Source organism: Apium graveolens, chromosome 4 (genome assembly GCF_009905375.1).
Source record: "Apium graveolens cultivar Ventura chromosome 4, ASM990537v1, whole genome shotgun sequence".
Lineage (NCBI taxonomy): Eukaryota > Viridiplantae > Streptophyta > Magnoliopsida > Apiales > Apiaceae > Apium > Apium graveolens.
The window spans coordinates 222958081-222978607 of record NC_133650.1 but is presented as its reverse complement, the minus strand read 5'-3'; the positions used below and the strand labels follow the sequence as shown (position 1 = coordinate 222978607).

The following is a 20527-nucleotide window of genomic DNA, read 5'->3' as shown; positions in this document are numbered from 1 at the left end:
ATTAATTGTTATACTAAAAATTATGTTCCCGAATTATATTTACCAGATATTTTCACTAATATTAATAATTATGAACATTTAAATAGAGTGATATCATTTTTTAAATTTAGTTTATATATAACTAAATTGAAAAATCAGATATTTGTATTCATTTATAAACCAAAACCTAATATTTTTAGAGCGAATGTTGGTAAATATATTGATTTCTTTACCGTCCTGTTAATTAGGTATGAAATATTAAAAGGGCAAAAAAAGGGAGAAGAAGAACGAGAATTAAAAAAAAATGAAATCAGCGTTTCGAAACGCCTCACCTGCAAAACTCTCCCATTATTTATCTTCAAACGCCCGTTACTCTTCCTTCTTAAACCCCAACTCCTTTCTTACTTTTACACCAATTCACTTCCAAAACGTCGTCGTTCGAAAACCCTCTTGGTGCCATACACTCTCTGCAGCTCAAACCCACGCCCCGCCGCCGCCTGTAATGGATAAAGAATTCGAAACTTTCCGGCAAGTTTTGGATGAATCCGGTTGCTTACGTGACCGCATTAAAGTCGTGTCTTCTGAAATGGAATCCACTAATCGAGTCTTTCACTCTTTGCTTCTTCTCGTTCATCAATCTCGTCCCATGTCCGGTACTAATACTCGTTCTCTTTGATTTATTTTTTGCACGTATTTTAAGACAGCATGTTAATTATTTTCGGGACCCTGAAAATTTATTCATTTATCGAGATTATTCATTTCCAAATGGGAAGCAGGGGGTGTAAGGGAGTGTAATTATAATCATTTATTTATTCATGTTTAGTTACTTATTTAAGGGTGTTAATGTAAATGTATGTTTTCTTAATGTTTATTTATATGTTTTTTTTTTGGTTTTAGAGGTTCTAGAGAAGGTGCAGACTGAGATTGATGTGTTGAAGGGCTTGTTCAATCAGCTTGCGGAAATTGTCCGTGAATGCCCCGGGCAGTATTATAGGTTAGGGGATGCAATATGGATGGTTTAATATTCTTTCGATTTTTTGTTATGCTTCTAGTTGTACTTGCTAATGCTGCTTATTGTTTGTGTTTTCTTTGTTAGGTATCATGGTGATTGGAAGAGTGAGACACAAGCAGCTGTCTCTCTCCTTGCTTTTATGCATTGGTTTGAAACAGGGTCTCTTCTCGGTCATTCTGAAGCTGAGAAGAAACTCGGCTGTATGTTCCTTTTTCATTTTACATATCTCAGTTCTCACTGATAGATAGATGTCTGCCTTTTCAATTAATGTTTTTTTGAAGTTTCAATAATTTGGGCCTTCAAGTCAGTGTATTGAGCTTCCTCCTTGTGCTATTTCTATATTTGAGGCTTCTAAGAGGTTCATCGTAGTTCAGTTTTGTATGTTTTCTAGTATGCTTATCGTGCTGCTTAGTGCTAGGATTGGTTGATGTTTTAAAATTACATATAATAAGATTACCGGATATGAAAACTTCACTGCATGCTTGTTATCCTTTCGCAGTGTTTTTCACTGCATAAATTCTTTAGTTTTCTCTCATACAAACTTCTATGAGCTTCTTTTTTGAAATTAGCTCGTAAATTATTTAGCTAGTTCTGTACCGTGTGGAACCATGAATAACTGAAGGAGGCAGATTTTTAATTATAAAGTAAGGTTTACAACTTAAAAGTGTAAATGCAATAACAATTAGTTGTTCGCACGCTTTTTGATTAGATGGAGGACTTAATACTTGAGACTAAAACTGTATTGTTTAATTAAATATTCTCTTGATTCATTACTAATCCATGATGTGTATGTGTATTTGGGGGGGGGGGAGTCGATGAATATTGACATCATTGTTTTAATTGCCAGTATGTGTTTTAGCTTTCATGGTGACTTTTTGATCTTGATCAATTTTCCAGTGGATAAATCTGAGTTTCGCATTGATGTTGAAGACTATCTGATTGGTAAGTGAATGAGTGTTTTAAGTTTTAAATTTAGTCTGTTTTTCGTTCGTGTGTGTGCATGTGCTTTTGCGGTTGGTTCAAAGGGTTGTGCTACTGTTAAATTCCCCTGTATCGTAGGATACTGGTGGATCAAAGTGAGGTCAAAAGTATGAGATGTGGATATTTGGATAATACTATACCTGACAAATCTAGGTTTTTGTTTAACGTAGAGAGTGTTTGAGCTTGCTTAATGGAGGCCCTATTTTACTTTAACAAGTCATAAAATGTGTATTTACGCAAGTTAAAAACACATCTCAAAGCCAGAATTAGGTAGGAGGTACTTATTTTACTTTTTAAATTTTATTTGATGAAAATAATATCATTATCCACATTTACAACTTCAAATTTTCTTTTTAGTAACTTATAAGTTACACAGATATTAATAAATATATCCTAACAATGTTTAAATTTTGACTTCTCCTTATAGACAACTAATTAAAGTTATAAGTAATTTTTTTTAGTCCAAATGGACTCGTGGTAACCTGTAGAAGTCGAATTAGTCTGTTTCTGCCCATGAAGTTCACATCATATATGTGAAGTATGTACTACGATTACACTCCACAGGTTCAAGTAATTTTTAGAGCTTTATTAGAGTGGTGGTAGGCACTTCACTTCACTTCTATTGTTTAGCTACAAGTTGGGAATCTTTGAACATCTGGATTTACTTTCCGTTTTTTACTTTTGTTCTGAAACCCTAATTGCCAACACAGGCAAATCCGGGGTGAAGTTGTCCCGGATGCTGCCGTGTTCACACATGGCATCAACTGATTCGTTGATGCCATTGACTCATGTTGAACATGTGATTCGGTCTTCTGAGCCCTAGTCAGAGGCAAACCTATCGATAGCTCGAGATCGATAACCGGTTTAGTATGCTCCTTGTGGTAAATATATTCCTGGTGTTGTTGATGTTGAGTTTCTTCTGTTGTACTGCTGCTGCACTTTCCTTCTTCTGCTGACTCAGTTTTGAACTCAAGTATGGTGTTGTTTGGTAGAGGCATGATATTTTTTGTGGGTATTTCCAATGGAACAGTTTTGGTATTGCTTCTGAAGTCTAGAGACTTGATTGCTGTGGATGGAGTGGCAGTTGTGGTTGCCAAGTTAACTTCACTAGTTACTTAGCTACAAGTTGGGAAGAAGATAATAATAGATTGTGATGTATCTTTGGAAAAAGAAAGAGGGCTTGGAAGATCTGGATTTACTTTCCTTTTTTTACTTTTCTTGGTTAGAGGAGCATCTGGTCTCATACATAACTTAGTACTCTAGGGTCTGAGGTGCTTCTATTTAGCCTTTTAACTTCTTAAAACCTCATCTCTAGTGTTTTAGCTATGTTTCCTGGAATCCTATGGAGAGGAACGGGAAAAGAATTGGGTTCGTTTATATGTATGTATATAAATATATGAACTGTTTAACTAAGTTACTAATTTAGGAAGTAAAAAATTCGAAGAGTGCGTGTTTGTGATTTAGGAAGGTATAGCCAAGTAATACGTGTTGCTAATTGTTTTGTTTTACCTGTTATTATCATGTTTCTTGTAAGTTGTACTAATGATGTGGAATTTTTGTCGTTTGTGCAGGAATATGCTTTATGTCAAACGAATTGGTAAGAGAATGTATTAGACAATTAGTACTTACCATATAATATTGTATAGCTAGTTGGCTTCATGCAATTTTATCCAAAAATGTGAAAATGAAATTGTTCCAATATTAATGAACTATAGTTTTAGTAAAAGTATCCATCTATAGAGTTTAAACCACGAAAGAAAACTCAGGCAGTCATTGTCTATTTGATGTTTTACACAATGTCCAATGTGTGAAAGATAGCTCCCTAGTGAAAGCTAAAAGTGAAAAAGTTTGTTGAAAAAATTGTAAAGTTATAATGGTGCTACGTAGGGTTACGGAATTTATTCTATATATCTCTTATGGGCTGAATGGTTATGTACCAACTACCAAATAAATAGCATCATAGTAGTTCCCGTGTTTTTTGCAGCCTAGGTATGTGGTGAATCGAGTTACTGCTGGGGATTATGATTGCCCCCGAAAGGTTATGAAGTTCTTGACGGATCTTCATACAGCATTTCGCATGCTTAATCTGAGAAATGACTTCTTGCGTAAGAAGTTTGATGGTAAGATTTTTAATATGCCATTAATCTTTCTTTTGCAGGATGGCAGTACTGCAGAATGATGTTTTAACTAAACTTTCTGTGGCTTGTTACAGGAATGAAATACGATTTGAGAAAGGTCGAGGAAGTTTACTATGATGTTAAGATTCGGGGCTTGGCAGTGAATGGGGATGCAACAGCAGAAGGAATTGAAGGACAACAATAGCTAGACTTGTGTATTGTTTGTTCTGTCTGCCCTTATCTTAAGTCACAACTTTGTTGGCCAAACTAAGTCACAACTTGGTACTTTAAAAGGCAAGATGGAGATTTTTAAGAACGTGTCACCTGTTTCAATCTTGCATATTTTGGATGTTCCAATGCAATATTCTAGTTTTAGTGAAGAAAAAGTTTCTAGCGACCAACCTGCACTGTAGTCCAGCTGGCTTCACCTTTAGAATGTTTTAGACTTCTAGTAGCGACGACTCTTTGGCAATGTAATTGTGTTGGATTTCCTTGTGCTAGTATTTTAAGAAAGTTGTTCCCCTAATTGCTGTTCTCCACATGGAACTAGAGAAATAAGAATTTCTTGTAAAAAAATTTCTCTTAATCATATATTGAGGAAAATACCGTAGTAACCTATTTGAAACATATTTGTACTACTATGCTGTAAATTGGTTGGGGATCGTTTTCTATATCTGATAACCTTAAAGAGGGAAGGCACACAGATATATAAATCATAAAACAAGATTTTATAATTTCTCTACAATCCATAACAATTTACACATAACAGTTATTTCTATATATTTAAGTATCCTATCATATTAATCGCATGCCAAATAAGCAAAACCATTTAAATAATTATAAAGTTGATGAATCAAGAACAGCTCACCGGAGTCTCTGGTGAATGCTATGCCCTATTTCGACTTCCCCGTCATCTTGGGCTCTGCAACTCCTGGCGTCTCAACGGACTATATAACGTTCCTCGTTTCTTCATCTTTATAATTATTATAATAGTAGATGTTTATTAGGTACTTGATCTATATGAATTTCAGCTTAAATATATATATATATATATATATATAAATTGTATGTTATCTTGTTATAGATTGCAGAGGTAAGGTTTTTAGCTTGCCATTAATGTATATAGAAAAGAATTTTGTATATGAAAACTCAGAGAGAAAACAACTTAAGCAAGTGATGGATTTTTTAAACTTATAAAAATACTGATGATTCTTTTGTTACAATTCTCCTCTTTTATAGAATGAGAGATTTCTGTTAAATGATATACTTTTCCGACATAATATTCTTTTTCTTTCAACTTTTGCAACTTTTTCTTCCGTCTTCTGTCTTCTTTTGCAATCTTTTCTTCCGTCTTCTTTTTCTTCTGTCTTCTTTTTTCTTTATGTCTTCTTTTTCAACTTTTTCAACTTTTTCTTCTGTCTTCTTTTGCAATCTTTTCTTCCGTCTTCTTTTTCTTCTGTCTTCTTTTTTCTTTATGTCTTCTTTTTCAACTTTTTCAAATTTTTCTTCTGTCTTCTTTTGCAATTTTTCTTCCGTCTTCTTTTTCTTATGTCTTCTTTTGCAAGTTTTTCTTCCGTCTTCTTTTTCTTCTGTGCCTGCTTTCTCTTTTTATTTCTTCCACTCTTTTTGATGCCTTAAGTCTTTTTTCTTTTATCTGGGATTCCATAATTTTGCTTGTTTCTATTTGCTAATATATTACAGTCACCAATTTTCATTGGGCCGTAGAAACATATATTACAGTCACCAATTTTCATTTCATTGGGCCGTAGAAACATATATTACAGTCACCAATTTTCATTGGGCCGTAGAATCATTTTCTAATATGTTATGGTCACCAAACTTTGTTTGGGCCATAAAATTACTTTAGTATTACATGTTGAAATAACAGGAATTATTACAATCTTACTCGAAAGGATTAGAACATGATTCTTCCTTTACTAAGGGTTTTAAAACTACTACAGACTTCTTTCTTTGTCCTGTAATAATTGCCTTGAAAAACTCCTTGGTTTGCGGTGCATGATTGTAATTTCCACCAGTTATCCTGTTATGCATATTTGCTAAGTCACTTGTATTTGTTTTCAACACATCATTATTATAATATAATGCTAGTATTTCTTCTACGTTTCCCTTCATACTTGTTTCTAATACACATGCCTTCCTTCCTTTTATAAGATCTTCAAGTTTGGATTTTAGAACTGATAATCCAATTGCTCTTTTATTTGACATCCATTCTTGAAATCCTTCTATTGTGCATGGCATAGGAGACTTGAGACTAGTATTATCGCCTTCTATAGTAGTATTTCTACCATACTTGAATATCTGACATATTATTATTGGTTTTCCTACAAAGTCGGTACAAGCATCAAATACATGTACTCCATATATTCCTCCTGGTCCATATGATTGCATCATTGCACTAACGCTTTCAACTATTAGTGGTGGAAGTTTTGATATGCTTCTTAATATTTCATCAACCATGATTTTATCAATAAATCCCAACATTAATAAGTTTTCTACCACTTTAGGATCAGCGTCTTCTTTGCAGATATACCTTGGATATTTACTAAACTTTCCAGTTCTGAGGATGGTATTATTGGACTTGTAGTCGTAAAATTTTGTTATCTTTTCAAAGGCTTCTATATATTCTTTTGGGTATTTAATTCTGTCTGATATAGAAACTTAAAGTTTTGGTTGTTCTGGTTTGGATATTTCTGTTTGGGTAAGGGTTGATATTGTAGGAGTTGTAGCTAGTCTTGATACAAAAGTTTGGGGTGTAATATTTTTGGTAAGTTTTATAGCTCCTTCAAGATTTTTTATGAGGTTATTAACTTCTTGGGTCAAGGTTGTAATTTGTTCATTCTTCCTCTTGATTTCTTCTGGTATCATTTCCATCGGTTGAATATTCTTGTTATCCCTGTCCATGTTCTCTACTAAGAAAATCTGCAAGAATATTTTTAGTACCTGATATATTTTTAATAATAAAATCATAACAACTAAAAAATGCTTGCCAATTTCTTCTTTTATTTAATTCTGGTAAATGGTCAATTTTATTGAATATAAATGATCTTACTTGAGTATTATCTGTTCTTACAACAAATTTTACAGGTAATAAATGATAATAAAATCTTTTAATTCCTAATTTTACCGCTAATAATTCCTTTTCATTAATATGATAATTCTTTTCATTGGGTTCCCAAGTTCCAGCTGCATATCCACATATTAAAGGGTTTTCTTTATCAATATCATCTTTTTCAAAAGCTACTAATATTGCTCCCCATCCTATATCACTAGCATCTGTAAATAATTCTAGCTTTTGTAAATAATTCTAATTGATCACTATCTTTGGATAATCGTAGTTTAGGTAAATTTTCTACCTTTGTTTTTAGTATTCTTATTGCATTTGTATGATTTTCTTTCCATTCAAAAGTTTTATTTTTCTTTATTAAGTCTTGTAGTGGTTTCCTTAATTTTGGTAAGTCTTTTATATAATCTGAAGCGTAATTTACTATTCCTAAGAATTGTTGTACTTCTTTTTTATTTTCTAAAGTTTCTTTAAAATTCCTTATTTTTGTTGAAATATGTTCTTGTAGTTGAATTCCTTCAGAATCTATAATATATCCTAAATACTCTATTTTATGTTTAAATATTTCTGATTTCTTTTCCGATAATAGTATTCCATATTTTCTAATAGTCTGAATAAATATATCTAGATGTTTCGAATGATCTGTTAAATTATCACTAAATATTAATATATCATCAATATATACTAGAATAAAATCATTCATTTCTCTAAATATTTTATCCATTCTTCTTTGGAATATTTGTGGGGCTGTTCTTAATCCAAATGGTAGTACTATCCATTCATAATGTCCTTGTGGTACACTAAATGCTGTTAAACATCTATTCTTTAGTTAATTTTATTTGCCAATATCCGCTTTTACAATCAAATTTACTAAATCATTTTTTATTACTTGTTTGGTTTATTAAATTTCTTTTATATGGTAGGAAATATCCATCAAATATAGTCTTTTTATTTAGTTCTCGATAATCTATTACCATTCTAGCTTTTCCTCTTTTTACTTCATTATGATTTTTTACTAAAAACGCTGGGCTACTATGCGGACTTTTACTTTATTTTATTAGTCCTAACTTTAATAATTCTTTTATTTGAACTCCTAACTCCTTTTGATCTGTTGGACTATATCTTATCGGTCTGTTTCTAATTATATCATTAGGATTTATTAGTTTTATTTCAGCATATATTTTTTCTTTTTCCCATAACTTCATTGGATGTTCTCCAAAATTTATTTCTAAGGCTTTTAAATATTTTTGTTTTAATAGTTCTAAATTAGTTTTTCTTTCTGCTTTAATATTACTTATTTCTATTGACTTTACAGGTACTATTCTTTTTAATACTATCCATTTTTCGCAAGGTGTTAACAAACTTATTATGTCTTGTTTTATTATTTGAGTTTTAAAAGAATCTAAAAAGTTATTTATTAGTAACATCTGTTGTTTCATATTATTTTCCTGGTATATTATAGGTAACCTAAACTTTGTTTTTCCTAATATAAATCTTACATTTTCTGCAATTATATCTATTTCTTTTTTATGGTTATTGAATCTTGTTACAATTATTCTATTTTTAGTACGTTTCCATTTGTGTTGAGTAAATACTTCTTCTTTAGCTAAACAGATATCTGCTCCACTATCTATAAATATCTTTTGTTTTATATATTTAGTAGGTTTATATTCTACCTGTGCTTCAATATATATTGCTACCATTATATTTTATTCAGTAATTAAACTTTCATCATCACTATCATTTTCATTTATATAATTTATTTCCTCTGGTTCTGTCTCACTTATATAAAATACTTCTTCATCATACCAGTTATTATTATCTTCTCTTATATATCCTAATTTCATTATTAATTCAGTAGTATATATGTATTTTACTCTTTTTTGTTGTAATTTAGGACACTTATTTGCATAATGTCCTTTTTCATTACAGTTCCAACATTTACAATCTGCTATTTTTGTTTTATTTCTTTTTCTAAACTTTCTCTTATATCTAAATCTCTTTCTATTTTCAGGAGTATTTTTATATTTTTTAAATTTTCTTCTTTTAAATCTTCGATTAAATGATTTATAAGGTCTATAGGTTTTATTTTGTTTTTTATAATATTCATTATAATCTGTTTTTCTATATTTCCTATATTTCTTTCTAATTTTATAATTTTGATTATCACATCCAAATTTTAATTTTTTCTCTGTGAAATTACAGATTTCTCTTAATCCTTGTTTTTTATCCTTTTTAATTCTCTGTTGAATTCTATATTCCTCACATTTTCGAGTTAAATATGCTCTTAATAATCTAATTCTTTCTCCTAATGTATTTTCCTTAGGTTCTAGATTATTATATTCTTTAGTTATTTCGGTATTATAAGGTGAAGGTAAATGATCATAATACAGTTGTTGATATACTAAGCTTTCATTAGGTAAAAACTTAGTTTCATAAAAGAATTTAGTAAAACTTATAGTATATTCTGGTAATTTACTAATCCTACAACATTTCATATTATTTAGATACATTGTTATCTCTAATTTTCTTTCTACTGTTATATTTTCTTGAGCTACAAACCATCTTTCTCCTAGAAATTCTCTTTTTAATAATATATCAAATGTGTTTAACGTATCTTTCCAGCTTCTAGCATACGTTCTTACTTGTCCTTTTAATTCATAAATAATATTTTTCCTACAATTGTTTTTGATATTAGTTCAAAAGCATAATCCAGATCTTCTATATTTTTTGAATTCATTAAAGCTATATACATCCCTAAATTCCAATCTTTTATTCTTCTACTTATTTCTTGATCGTCGTAGACATTATCTAAATCTAGAAAATATCCATTTATATTTATTCCTTGGTTTATTGATCCTATGAAATTTTGTACTTCATTTTGTTGTCCTATAGGTATATTCCTGGCATTTTAATATTATTTTTAGTTATTATATGATCTTCTATTTCTTCTTCTGGGTATGCATCTTCATCCATTATATTATCTTATTCGGTTTCATAATTTATTTGTTTATACGAAGTTTATCTTTCTTCTATATCACTTTCATCGCTTTTTTCTTCATTTGTTATGATTGCATTTACGGTTTTTCCAAGGGCTTCTAATATTTCTTTATTTTCTTTTATTATCATTTCCTTTTCCTCATTATCTGATTCCTCTAAGTAATTTAATCCTTCTTCTCCTAGATTACTCTCTGATTCACTTGTATTACTGCTCTCATCTTGTTCTTTGTTCGTTTCTGGATTACTATCGTCAGACTTAATAATTTCCTTTCCTTTTAATTCTATTTTTAATTGATTAATCTCATTTTTTAAATTATCTATTTCTTTTAATACATATATTACTTCTAACTTTGTTTCTTTTAATTCTTTCTTTTGGGTTTTATATTTTTTTTTATAAAATTTATATTTATTTAACCATTCTATATTGGTTTTAATTTTTAATTTAGCATTTTCTTTTCTTAATTCTTCTAATTCATCTTTTCTTATTTCTTGCTTTATAGGTTCATATTTTTGTCTTTCTTTTTCCATTAACTCTTTTCCATGTTTTTTAAGAAATGTTATAACACTATGTTCTGTTATAGACATTTTTCTAGAATTTTCCTGATTTATGAAGTTCTGCTAAACCATATATTGCTCTTTTAACCCCTATAGTCATTTTCGGTTTCGATTTGCTTATATCCATTAATATAGGTTCTTTAGTTCTTCCTATTACTGTTATAGGTACTATTTCTGATTCTTCTGTTTCGTCTTTAATTATTTTCTTTTCTTTATTTTGTTCTAAATTATTTTGTTTAATGATTAACTTATCTAATATTTGTTTAAAGATTGGGATTTCTGACATATTTCATAACGCTGTTATTTCTTCTTTAATTATTTTTCTATTAATTTCTTGATTTTCTTCCATCTTTTTTAATATAGCGTTTAAACTTTCTTTTATAAATATTTCGTTCCAAATATCTTTTATTTGGTTTTCAGTACTATTCATATTTATAAACTCGTTTTCTCCATTCTCCTTCAATTATCCATGTTTTTCTTTTCTTAACTTTTATTTTCTCTAATTCTTTTAATTCTTCCTCTAGTTTTTCTTTTTCTGTTAAGTATTGTAGTTCTTTTTCTTGAGACATAATTAATGTTTCTTTTATTATCTTATTAATAGTTTCTATTTCATCTTTCTTCTCGTTTATCTCCTTTTCAGGGTTCATATTCTGTTTATAAATCTTAATTTATTCTGATCATTTATTTATATTCCTTCATTCGTTATATTATATTTTATTTCATTTAAGAAATCCATTCCTAATAATAGTTGATAACTAACGTCATTTTCTATCACTCCTAGACTTATATTATATTCTAAGTCTAAAATTTTTAATCTTAATTTTATACATTTTGTTATTATTGTTTCTCTCGAACTATTTGGTTCAGTTATTATTTGAGGTTCTATTTCCTCACATTTGTTTGAGTCAACTTCAGTTATATGTATTTGACTTTTTGTTGCTCCAGTATTTATTTCTGTTATGACTTCTTTGGCAAATATTCCATTAAATATTATTGTTTTTATTCTTAATTTATCTGATTCATAACACGGTAATTTTATTAAATCTAATTTTCTACTGGTCATACTCATTGATCTAACTAATTTTATAGGGTTTTGTTCTCTTCAAAAACTTAATCTAGATCCTTCCAATATTGGTTTAATTCTTTGTGTTGAAATTATTTATCTATTGTTAAAGTCTATTGTAAATTCTTCTGGGATTGTTATTTGAGATTATTTTTTATGTTAATTTTTTTCAAATATATCATTATATAATTTTGGTTCTATTATTCCTAATTCCGTTTGTTTCTTTACATGATGGTTTCCAGTCATAGCATATACTATTTTAGTTTCTATACTAATTATTTTACTTCCCTTTTGCATTTTTATTTCATCTAATTTATAATATAATGTTAAAGATCTTTCTTTATTTTCATCTCTTAATGATATGCTAAAATCATGTTGTATTATAAATTTTAATTTTAGATATATTAAGTTTCCTTTTACTACTGCTATTAATGAATCTTGTATATTTACTATTATTTTATCGTCTAGTACATATATCTGTATAGGAGTATCAATATTTTTCTGAAAATATGCTTTTATTGTAAATTCTATTGCTCCAAAATAAATATTTTTTAGTTTATTTGCTTCTTTTTATTTTAATTTAGATAGTTCTCTTTTTATCAAATCATCTGTTATTAAATTTATTTTTGCTTTTCCATTTATCGTATCTATGTCTATTACATTTTCATATTTTTGAGTTATATATCTAACTTCTTTATTTATTTCAAAATATGATGTTTTGAATATCTTTTTTATTGTTAGTTCTTTTGTTTCACTTTGGATTTGATTATATATATCCGGTTTAAAACTTAGAGTTTGTGATGTTCCTTCTTCGTATTCATCCATTTGATAATATACATCTTGTTTTTCACTTGATTTTTCTAATGACATTTTTTCAAATTGTATTATCCAGTTATATTACTTAGAAAAATTATTCTTTTAAGTCCTTGTATTCTTAGTTTATTATTTCTAAATGTTATTATCATATTTCCAAGTTGTTAATAACATCTTTTTTCATCCCTATTTTCTCTTGTCCATTCAATTTCATTTTTTCTTTCTTACAATTTATCTAATGCTATTTCTCGTTTTTCTTGATTTTTTATTAATTCTTTTAATTTTCTATTATTTCTAGTTATTGCATTTGGATCTATCCAATTCATTTTTTAATTTTTTGCCTTAAATCATTTATTAATTTATATTGTTCAGTTAATACTTCTTTTAAGTCTTTTATTTGAATTTCTAAATTAATTTCTTTAATAAATTTTTCTCGTTTTATTAAAAGATTTTCTTCTTCCAGTCTTCTAATTTTTTCGTCTCTCTCTTCCAACATTGTTCGTAACCTAGCTATAATATCTAATTTTTCATTTATTATTTGCATACTTATTTTAAAACTTTCAATATGTTGATTTATATCTTTATTGAAAGTAAAGTTTTTATCTGCTATCATTTTAATATTTTCTAACTTATAATCTTCCATAAATCGAATATTTATTTATTTTAGTTATATAAATATATTAACTGTCTATATAGATTTTTCTTACACATTTGTTTTGTTTCTTTATTTTCTACTATAAAATAAATTAATAGATTTGCTATTATTTTAGACTCATAACATTTATTATTATCTCTTAGTCTTTTTGCTGGAGGTCTCATTTAATTTTTATATTTTAATATTGATATTTCGTTTTTTACTATTCATATTACTATTTAATTTTCACTATTCATCGGTTACTATTCATTGATTACTATTCATTCCGAAATTTTGAACTTTGCTACAGTGATTTACTGTTCATCGTCTCGCCCTATTTTCTAGCTCTGATACCAAATTAGTTGGGGATCGTTTTCTATATCTGATAACCCTAAAGAGGGAAGGCACACAGATATATAAATCATAAAACATGATTTTATTGTTTTGCATACGTAAGGTGTTATCACAGTGAAGTGCCGATTACGAATAGGAAAAGGAAAACCCGGGATGAAACCGGCCCGCACTGACCCGCAGGAACGTGCACAAGCCAAGTATTATATGTGGCTCTTCCATCTCATTTTTTTTCTATTAATTTAGTATTAGAAAGTTTCTTATGAGTTTGCACGTATCAGCAAGTTTATAAATGTAACATACAATTCTACAAGTTAGTGGTTGAGATTTGAAAATATACAGACTAGCTGGATGACTGATTAAGACTAAAAATAAGCAGCAGCCCGCAAGCCCGCACATACATAATGCAACCCGGCACACCCAGAATGTTGGTTACGAATTCAGTTTTCACGATTCAAGCCCGGCCCGGCACAGCCCGTTTTTATCTACGAGCCGATTACGAGTTTGAACTTCTAAACACTAACCCGTATCCAACCCGGCCCGGACCGCACAGCCCGCACAATTGGCCACCTCTATCACTCCACAAAGGTGAAATGCACAAAAATAAGCATGAAGACATCTAAAAGATCGCTTGACAAACCAAAATAAACTAGTTCTGATCAAGTTACCAAGAAACTTGTCATCATTATATCTTTGTTGTCAATCATTTAGGACTAAAAGAGTTGCCTAAGTTGACTACCAAAAAGAATATCAAACAGAAACATGCAGATTCATGGCCTAAATAATAGGATGCCAAGGCATTCAGCAGAAACATCAGATATTAAGTTACCAAATTCAGAGAGTAAGGAAAGAGGAGTTAATTGTGGAATTTATCTCGATACCAAGCGACTCCTGCATATATGAATTACAAATGGAAGGATCTAATTTTCAAGTTAAATACTGAACATTACCTACAGTAGAGCTCTAACATCCGTCTAGTATGTACAAAGTGTTAAGAGCCTTAAAGCAACCACTGCTGGGAAATTACAAGTGAGAAAAGAAAAAAGAAAAAAGAGGTGGTCTGCATTCCACTGAAAAGGACCAATTTAACTAACTGCCACAAGACAATAATTATACGTCTCTAGACCATAGCAGAAACATTAACATGTAAAGAGCAAAAGAATCTTCTTCACAAAGTGATGAATATTTATAGCTCATATACAGAGGTCCCATCTTTACTCTTCCGTTATGATACCATCTTACCTCGGATGGTTTCCGCATTGAATGTGTAACTTCTCCCCACAAAAAGATCCCACGTCCCATATATATAAAGCTATGAGATCATATGGATTAACTGGGTGATCTGTAGAAATCTAACTAGGCCCCTACTGTGTTAAGTAGGTGGCCTTCCTTCCTAAAAACCTAAAGGAAATTACTGCCTGCTAAACTTGAAAATAAAGGTTCTGATCAGATTTTGATATATGGACCAATAATAAAGAGAAACAGAAAAAACACTTATCATGCATTTTTTGAGCACAAACTATCTAAGCAAGATTTTAATAACTTTAAGGTAGGAAGAGATATTAATGAGGAAGGGCATGTTATCAGAAATAACTTACCATAGAAGCCAAGTCACATGGACTCTCCAAGAGGCAAAGACACCTAAAATGTTCCAGACAGAATAGTGACTACCTTGAGCCCCGATAATGCGGAGACAAATACATGCAGAATCTTATCCTAGTCTTAGTTTCAGGTCAACCAGATAATCATTAGATTCTGACTATCTCTGAAAGTAATAAACTAAAGTAAAAACAATTAGTCCACCAATGGAAGTGAGGATCACACATGTAAATGTACGATGCCCACAGTAACACTCATCTGAAATAAAAAATATTCACCAATAATATAGTACAAATTTACAAATAAAAGTAAAAAAAGTTATATGGCACAAACCTTCCCTATGACTGATGTAGAAAAATAGCTCCCAACCTTGGCACAAATGAGAAGTAAAAAATAATCACCAACAAAATAGTACAAATTTCAATCCATCCACTCAGGATTCCACTCCTACCAATCACAGTGTAATGGTTTTATGAAAACCACAGAACAAATGAATAGAAATGAAACGTAAAAAAAAATCACCAATAAAATAATACAGTTTTCAATCCATCACTCCCGGTTCCACTCCTACCGACCACAGGGTAATAGCTCTATGACACAAACCTTCCCCATGACTGACGTTTTAGTACACAATTAAAGACAAAATATGAACAGAGAAATGGCCAAGTGGACTACATGTAAGCTTATAATAAACTAAACATAATTGTGTCAATTTACTAGCTTCCTCCATTTCTAAATCATATCTTCAGGAACAGCAGGAAGGAAGGGGGACTTCAAGGTCTAAAAACATCAACCAGAAAGTGCAGAACTATATGGATTCTATGTCCATCGCAGTATTAATGGTCGAAAACCGCAGCAACTACTACTTATGCCAAAAGAGTTCGTCACTATGAAACCTAACGACAAAATAGTGACTACCTTAAGCTACGATAATTTACAGACAAATATATGTAGAGATTTATCCTAGCCTAGTTTCAGTTCAATTGAATTTCATGGGTTGTGACTGTCTCTGCAAGTAATAAGCTCAAGGACAAACAATCAGTCCTCCAACGTGATCATGTAAGTGAGACTCAAGAAAATAATTGAAGCCAACTCCATAAAACTAACAGAAGTAAAATTTACAACTTTATGGAGTAGAACAAAGGAATGGAGATATTCCAGTTTCATTTAATGACCCCGATTCATCTAATAGGGTTTATAGTTCTATTATTGGGGTATTAATTTTGTAGATTCCAACATACAGATTTGTTTTGCTGATCCTTATTTACTATACCTTGTGAATTTGAGATATTTTGTAGCCAGCAATTAATTTTTGGTTTTCAGTTCTTAACTTAATATTTAATAAGATAAATTTATACTATTCTACATTTGTAAGCTTCAATTTGAAAGTTACTCATACTATATAGGTTATTTCCTACTTAAAATTTATCTTCAACTCTGAAACAATATTAATTCTAAACTTCATAGTTCATACATGTAAATTTCTTATTTAAGATTTATTTACAATCCTAATAGAATAGTTATTCTATATTCTGTATATCTTGATCCGAATTTCATATCTACTTTCAACCGAATAACAATTTTAAATCCTACCAAAGCTTTACTTATGTTATAATGTTTAACATCTGTCGATTCTTATTCAACATTTACTTTAATTCTATTTTTTTTCGAAAATTTTACTTTAATTCTATTATTACAATTTTAGTTCTATATCAATTTTACCATTAGCACATGAAGAACTCAGTTTCTATAACAGGGGTAAGTCAACCAGTGAAATAGGACACTAAAAAAATGCTAAAAAATAAATTACATCTTAGACACAAAGAATGCTAATCTGCTATGTATCACGAGTTACAAGATTCATCAAGTTCTAGATGGGAAATAGTCATGATTAATTGCAAGCAGCAAATAGATAATTGGGTGCTAGAAGAAATACATCGCCTAAGGTGCAGAATTCCAAACAAAATATCTGAGAAAGGTGAGCAATTGGTTAATACTTGATACTAAATGCCTTCAAAGCACTTCAATGTAATTGTTACTAGCATAAATCAATCTAAACAAGAAAATGCTAAAGGCATCATGTAAATTAAGATCATTAAGAACTTTCTTTTAGCTTAAAGTTCACCTTCTCATGGTTCTCACGTAAATTAATATAACTGTACACATCAATTCCATAATTTAAATCAAAAGTATCAGAATAAAAACCTAAAAATAAGCATATTTACTGCACAATAGCATACATATTCCAAATATCAAACATGTGAAAGCAAATAAACATATAAGTATGATGAATATCAAGAAAAGTTATCCATCTTAATATCATGTTCATCTCCATCTCTTTCTTATGTAGTGTCATTGGTCCCCAAGTCGGGAACCGACCAGGCGACCCGAGTACCTTCATGACAACTAGGACTAGTTGTCGACAAGTTAAACAAGTCTGAGGTTGAAAATTTATCTTGGCAAGTAATCACTGAGTCTGCCTTTAGAGAACAGGTCATTGTTTATTTTCATATCCTCAATTTTATTCAAAGTACCAAACACTTCAAATTCTATCTGTCTTGTCCTTTCATATTATATTCCAGCTTTAATAATATCATAAATTTATAACAGAAAATTTAATCTTCTCCTTGTTAATATTTTACGCCATCCCTTTCCTACAATTTCTACCTCCTGTAGATTCATATCATGAACGAAAAAAGACCATCTGCATTTCTTCTACGATTCTATTCCAAATAAATAAATAGTGGTATTAGTAATCATCGCCCTTTCCTTAAAATCATCCGTTATATAACACAAACATAATATTACAGTATGTGTAATGAATGAAGTGCAGACAGTGTGAAAATTATTACTGCAAAGAGAAAATATCAGTGACCACAATACGCAAAAAACATAATATACACAAAAAGCATTTTCTGAAATATACACATTCTATATAGCATCCTGATAAAGTACATACAACACAACCTGGTGATGTCAGTAAACTATTGCCAGTGCTGAATCACGTGTTCCCTAAACATTTGACACAATGAGCATGTAAAAGTTTACCAATGCCCAAGGATTAACAACCCAGGATTGAAAGTGAAATTCCGCTATATGTTGAGTGTGTATCATCTACAACCTTCAAGAATGCTCTCCAATTCTCTCTGTCCAAATGTCCTTCCGAGAGAAGAAGCAGTTTTAGACCTCACAGCAAAGTAATATACAAGCCAAGCCACCATAAAATAAACTTCCATGACAGACTGAAAGGCTGACGCAAACAATCTCCCAAAACAACTAGACAGTAGCCATCTCGTTAACGAACCACAAACAATTCCTTCTAAGCACTTAATATTGATTGCAGGGTTTAGCATTGTCGACAACAAAAAACAGCCTTCCTTGACAACTTCTCTCCCACTCTTCCTAGAGTCCACAATTGCTACCCAAGCATCGACAGCAAAAAGAAACGCTAACAAAGTATCAAACAAAAACCAAGAAACCAAAAACCCCGCACTCTCTTTCTCATAGCCTCTTACCCACGAAGCCATTACAGAAAATGGCATCAATTTCAATCTGACAAAAATCTTGAAAAATAAGTAGTGATCATCAATTTCACCAAAGAAACAAATACCCAAAAGCTGCGTAAGTGCATCCCTAACAGCCCATCTCATAAGTATAAATCCAGTAAGCCTCTTAAGACCCAAATTCGAACCATCCCAAAGAGTGGAAGTCAATGACTTGTACCTCCCTAACAAATCATTCAACACCAAAACAAAAACAGTTCCAAGAACCCACGAATACGTAACAAGAAACCCAAGAATCACATAACCATACGAAGCAGAAAGAATCCCTGCAACAAACATCAATGCAGTTGCATCCCTCCTTCCCAGCTCCAAACCCTTAAAGAGTTTAACAATCGAATTTTCCTTTTCACTTCCATTTCCATTTCCATCCACAATGGTCTCATTCTCAACAACCTCCTCCTCACCCAAACTCTCTTCTTCCTTAGGCCCCTTAATCGTAAATCCGGACCGAACAATTTCATTCACCAAAATCCCATTATCCACAATTCTATTAGAAAACCCCAATTTAGGATCAAAATGATCAAAAATCACAAAAGTCCCATTTGGGTGTGCCTTAGAAACAGACCCAAAAAGCGACTTATCCGAATGATCATCACCCGAAAAGAAATCATCATCAAGCGTACCAACACGAGTGAGCTGCAAAAAGGGCCGTCTACGACGGTGCTGAAGAAGAGGCTGGTGATTCGAATTGGCATTCGAACCAGACCTCCCCGAGATATCAATACGCGAAAGAAGGGACTTAAGAGAAGGGTCACGATCAATGAAAGTAGTAAGAAAATTAGAGCCATTTTCGACATTAGACCGAAAAGTAAGAATCAAGAAAGATAGAAAGATGAGTGTGTGAAGATGGGTTTTGAAAATGATGGTGGTCTGTTTCAAGATTTGTGAAGCGGAGTCTAGGTTTACGGCCGCCGGAGAATCAGGGCGCCGGCGGTGGTGGTGGTTCATGGTGGTGTTCAATTAACAAACAAGAAAGTTTGGTTTTTTTCTGTTTTGTAAAAAAATGATAAAAGATTAAATGGGTTAAGGGTTATTACAGTATTGAGAGGAACATGTGTGTGTTTGTGTGTGTGGAAGTGAGTTGCAGATCTGTCGGGAGGTGGTGGTTGTGTGGTGGTCTTAGCTGAGGCAATCTATTATGAATTTACTAACTACTTTAGGCAATTGGCAACAAAAAAATGTGCAGCCGGCTTTGTTGAGCACCTAAAGCTACGTCGTTTCTTCTGAAGTATTTATAAAAATCTAATATTTGATATTTTGGATTGGGCAAAAAAATTCCACCGTGTCCTCGAACAACTATGTTATTCAATGATAATAAAATAAATTCGAGTTGAACCGAGTCGAATGAGTTTTTTTCCCGATCCGCGCCTAAAAATTATCGGTGTTTAAAATTTGTGGTCTAACTTAACTCGTATATGTTGAGTTTGACATTTTATTGAATTTTTAATGTTTATGATATTTAAAGAAATCTTTAAATTTATTAAATTTACTAATGAGTTTTTAAGCTTTCGTTGGAGCATGTCAGGTTTATTAATGAATTTTTGAGTTTATTAAATTGTTTACTAGATTTTAATTATTAGGGTTTTGTATTTATAATAAAACTCTTTTATAATGATATGTTAGGATTAGATAAATTATGAAGTTGTAACTTATAATACTTCTTACTCCATTCTATCGGAATTATCCCCTCCGTTGATGTTTTATCGGAGATGTGGCGTAACTGTTGATATGTATTCTGCATAACAATTCACGACCGGGGTTGTGGCCGTCAAATATCT

General features: G+C 30.9%; 2 protein-coding genes across 2 annotated transcripts; one reads left to right on the top strand and one right to left on the bottom strand.

Annotated features, from left to right (window-relative positions):
* Positions 1-254: 254 nt before the first annotated feature.
* Positions 255-4716, top strand: LOC141720649 (uncharacterized). Its single transcript, XM_074523175.1, has 7 exons — positions 255-632; positions 877-973; positions 1076-1191; positions 1889-1933; positions 3544-3569; positions 3957-4092; positions 4185-4716. Exons 1-7 carry the CDS (start codon positions 284-286, stop codon positions 4292-4294), a joined length of 879 nt encoding a protein of 292 aa, XP_074379276.1. The 5' UTR covers positions 255-283; the 3' UTR covers positions 4295-4716.
* A 13319-nt stretch (positions 4717-18035) lies between these two features.
* On the bottom strand, positions 18036-19950 carry LOC141720648 (uncharacterized). The gene has a single exon (XM_074523174.1). It carries the CDS (start codon positions 19695-19697, stop codon positions 18297-18299), a length of 1401 nt encoding a protein of 466 aa, XP_074379275.1. The 5' UTR covers positions 19698-19950; the 3' UTR covers positions 18036-18296.
* Positions 19951-20527: the final 577 nt, after the last annotated feature.

Coding starts and splice junctions, on each gene's coding strand:
- LOC141720649 (XM_074523175.1), top strand. CDS start 284: ATGAAATCAGCGTTTCGAAACGCCTCACCTGCAAAACTCTCCCATTAT. Junction 633..876: donor TCAATCTCGTCCCATGTCCG/GTACTAATACTC, acceptor TTTTGGTTTTAG/AGGTTCTAGAGAAGGTGCAG. Junction 4,093..4,184: donor CTTGCGTAAGAAGTTTGATG/GTAAGATTTTTA, acceptor GGCTTGTTACAG/GAATGAAATACGATTTGAGA.
- LOC141720648 (XM_074523174.1), bottom strand. CDS start 19,697: ATGAACCACCACCACCGCCGGCGCCCTGATTCTCCGGCGGCCGTAAAC.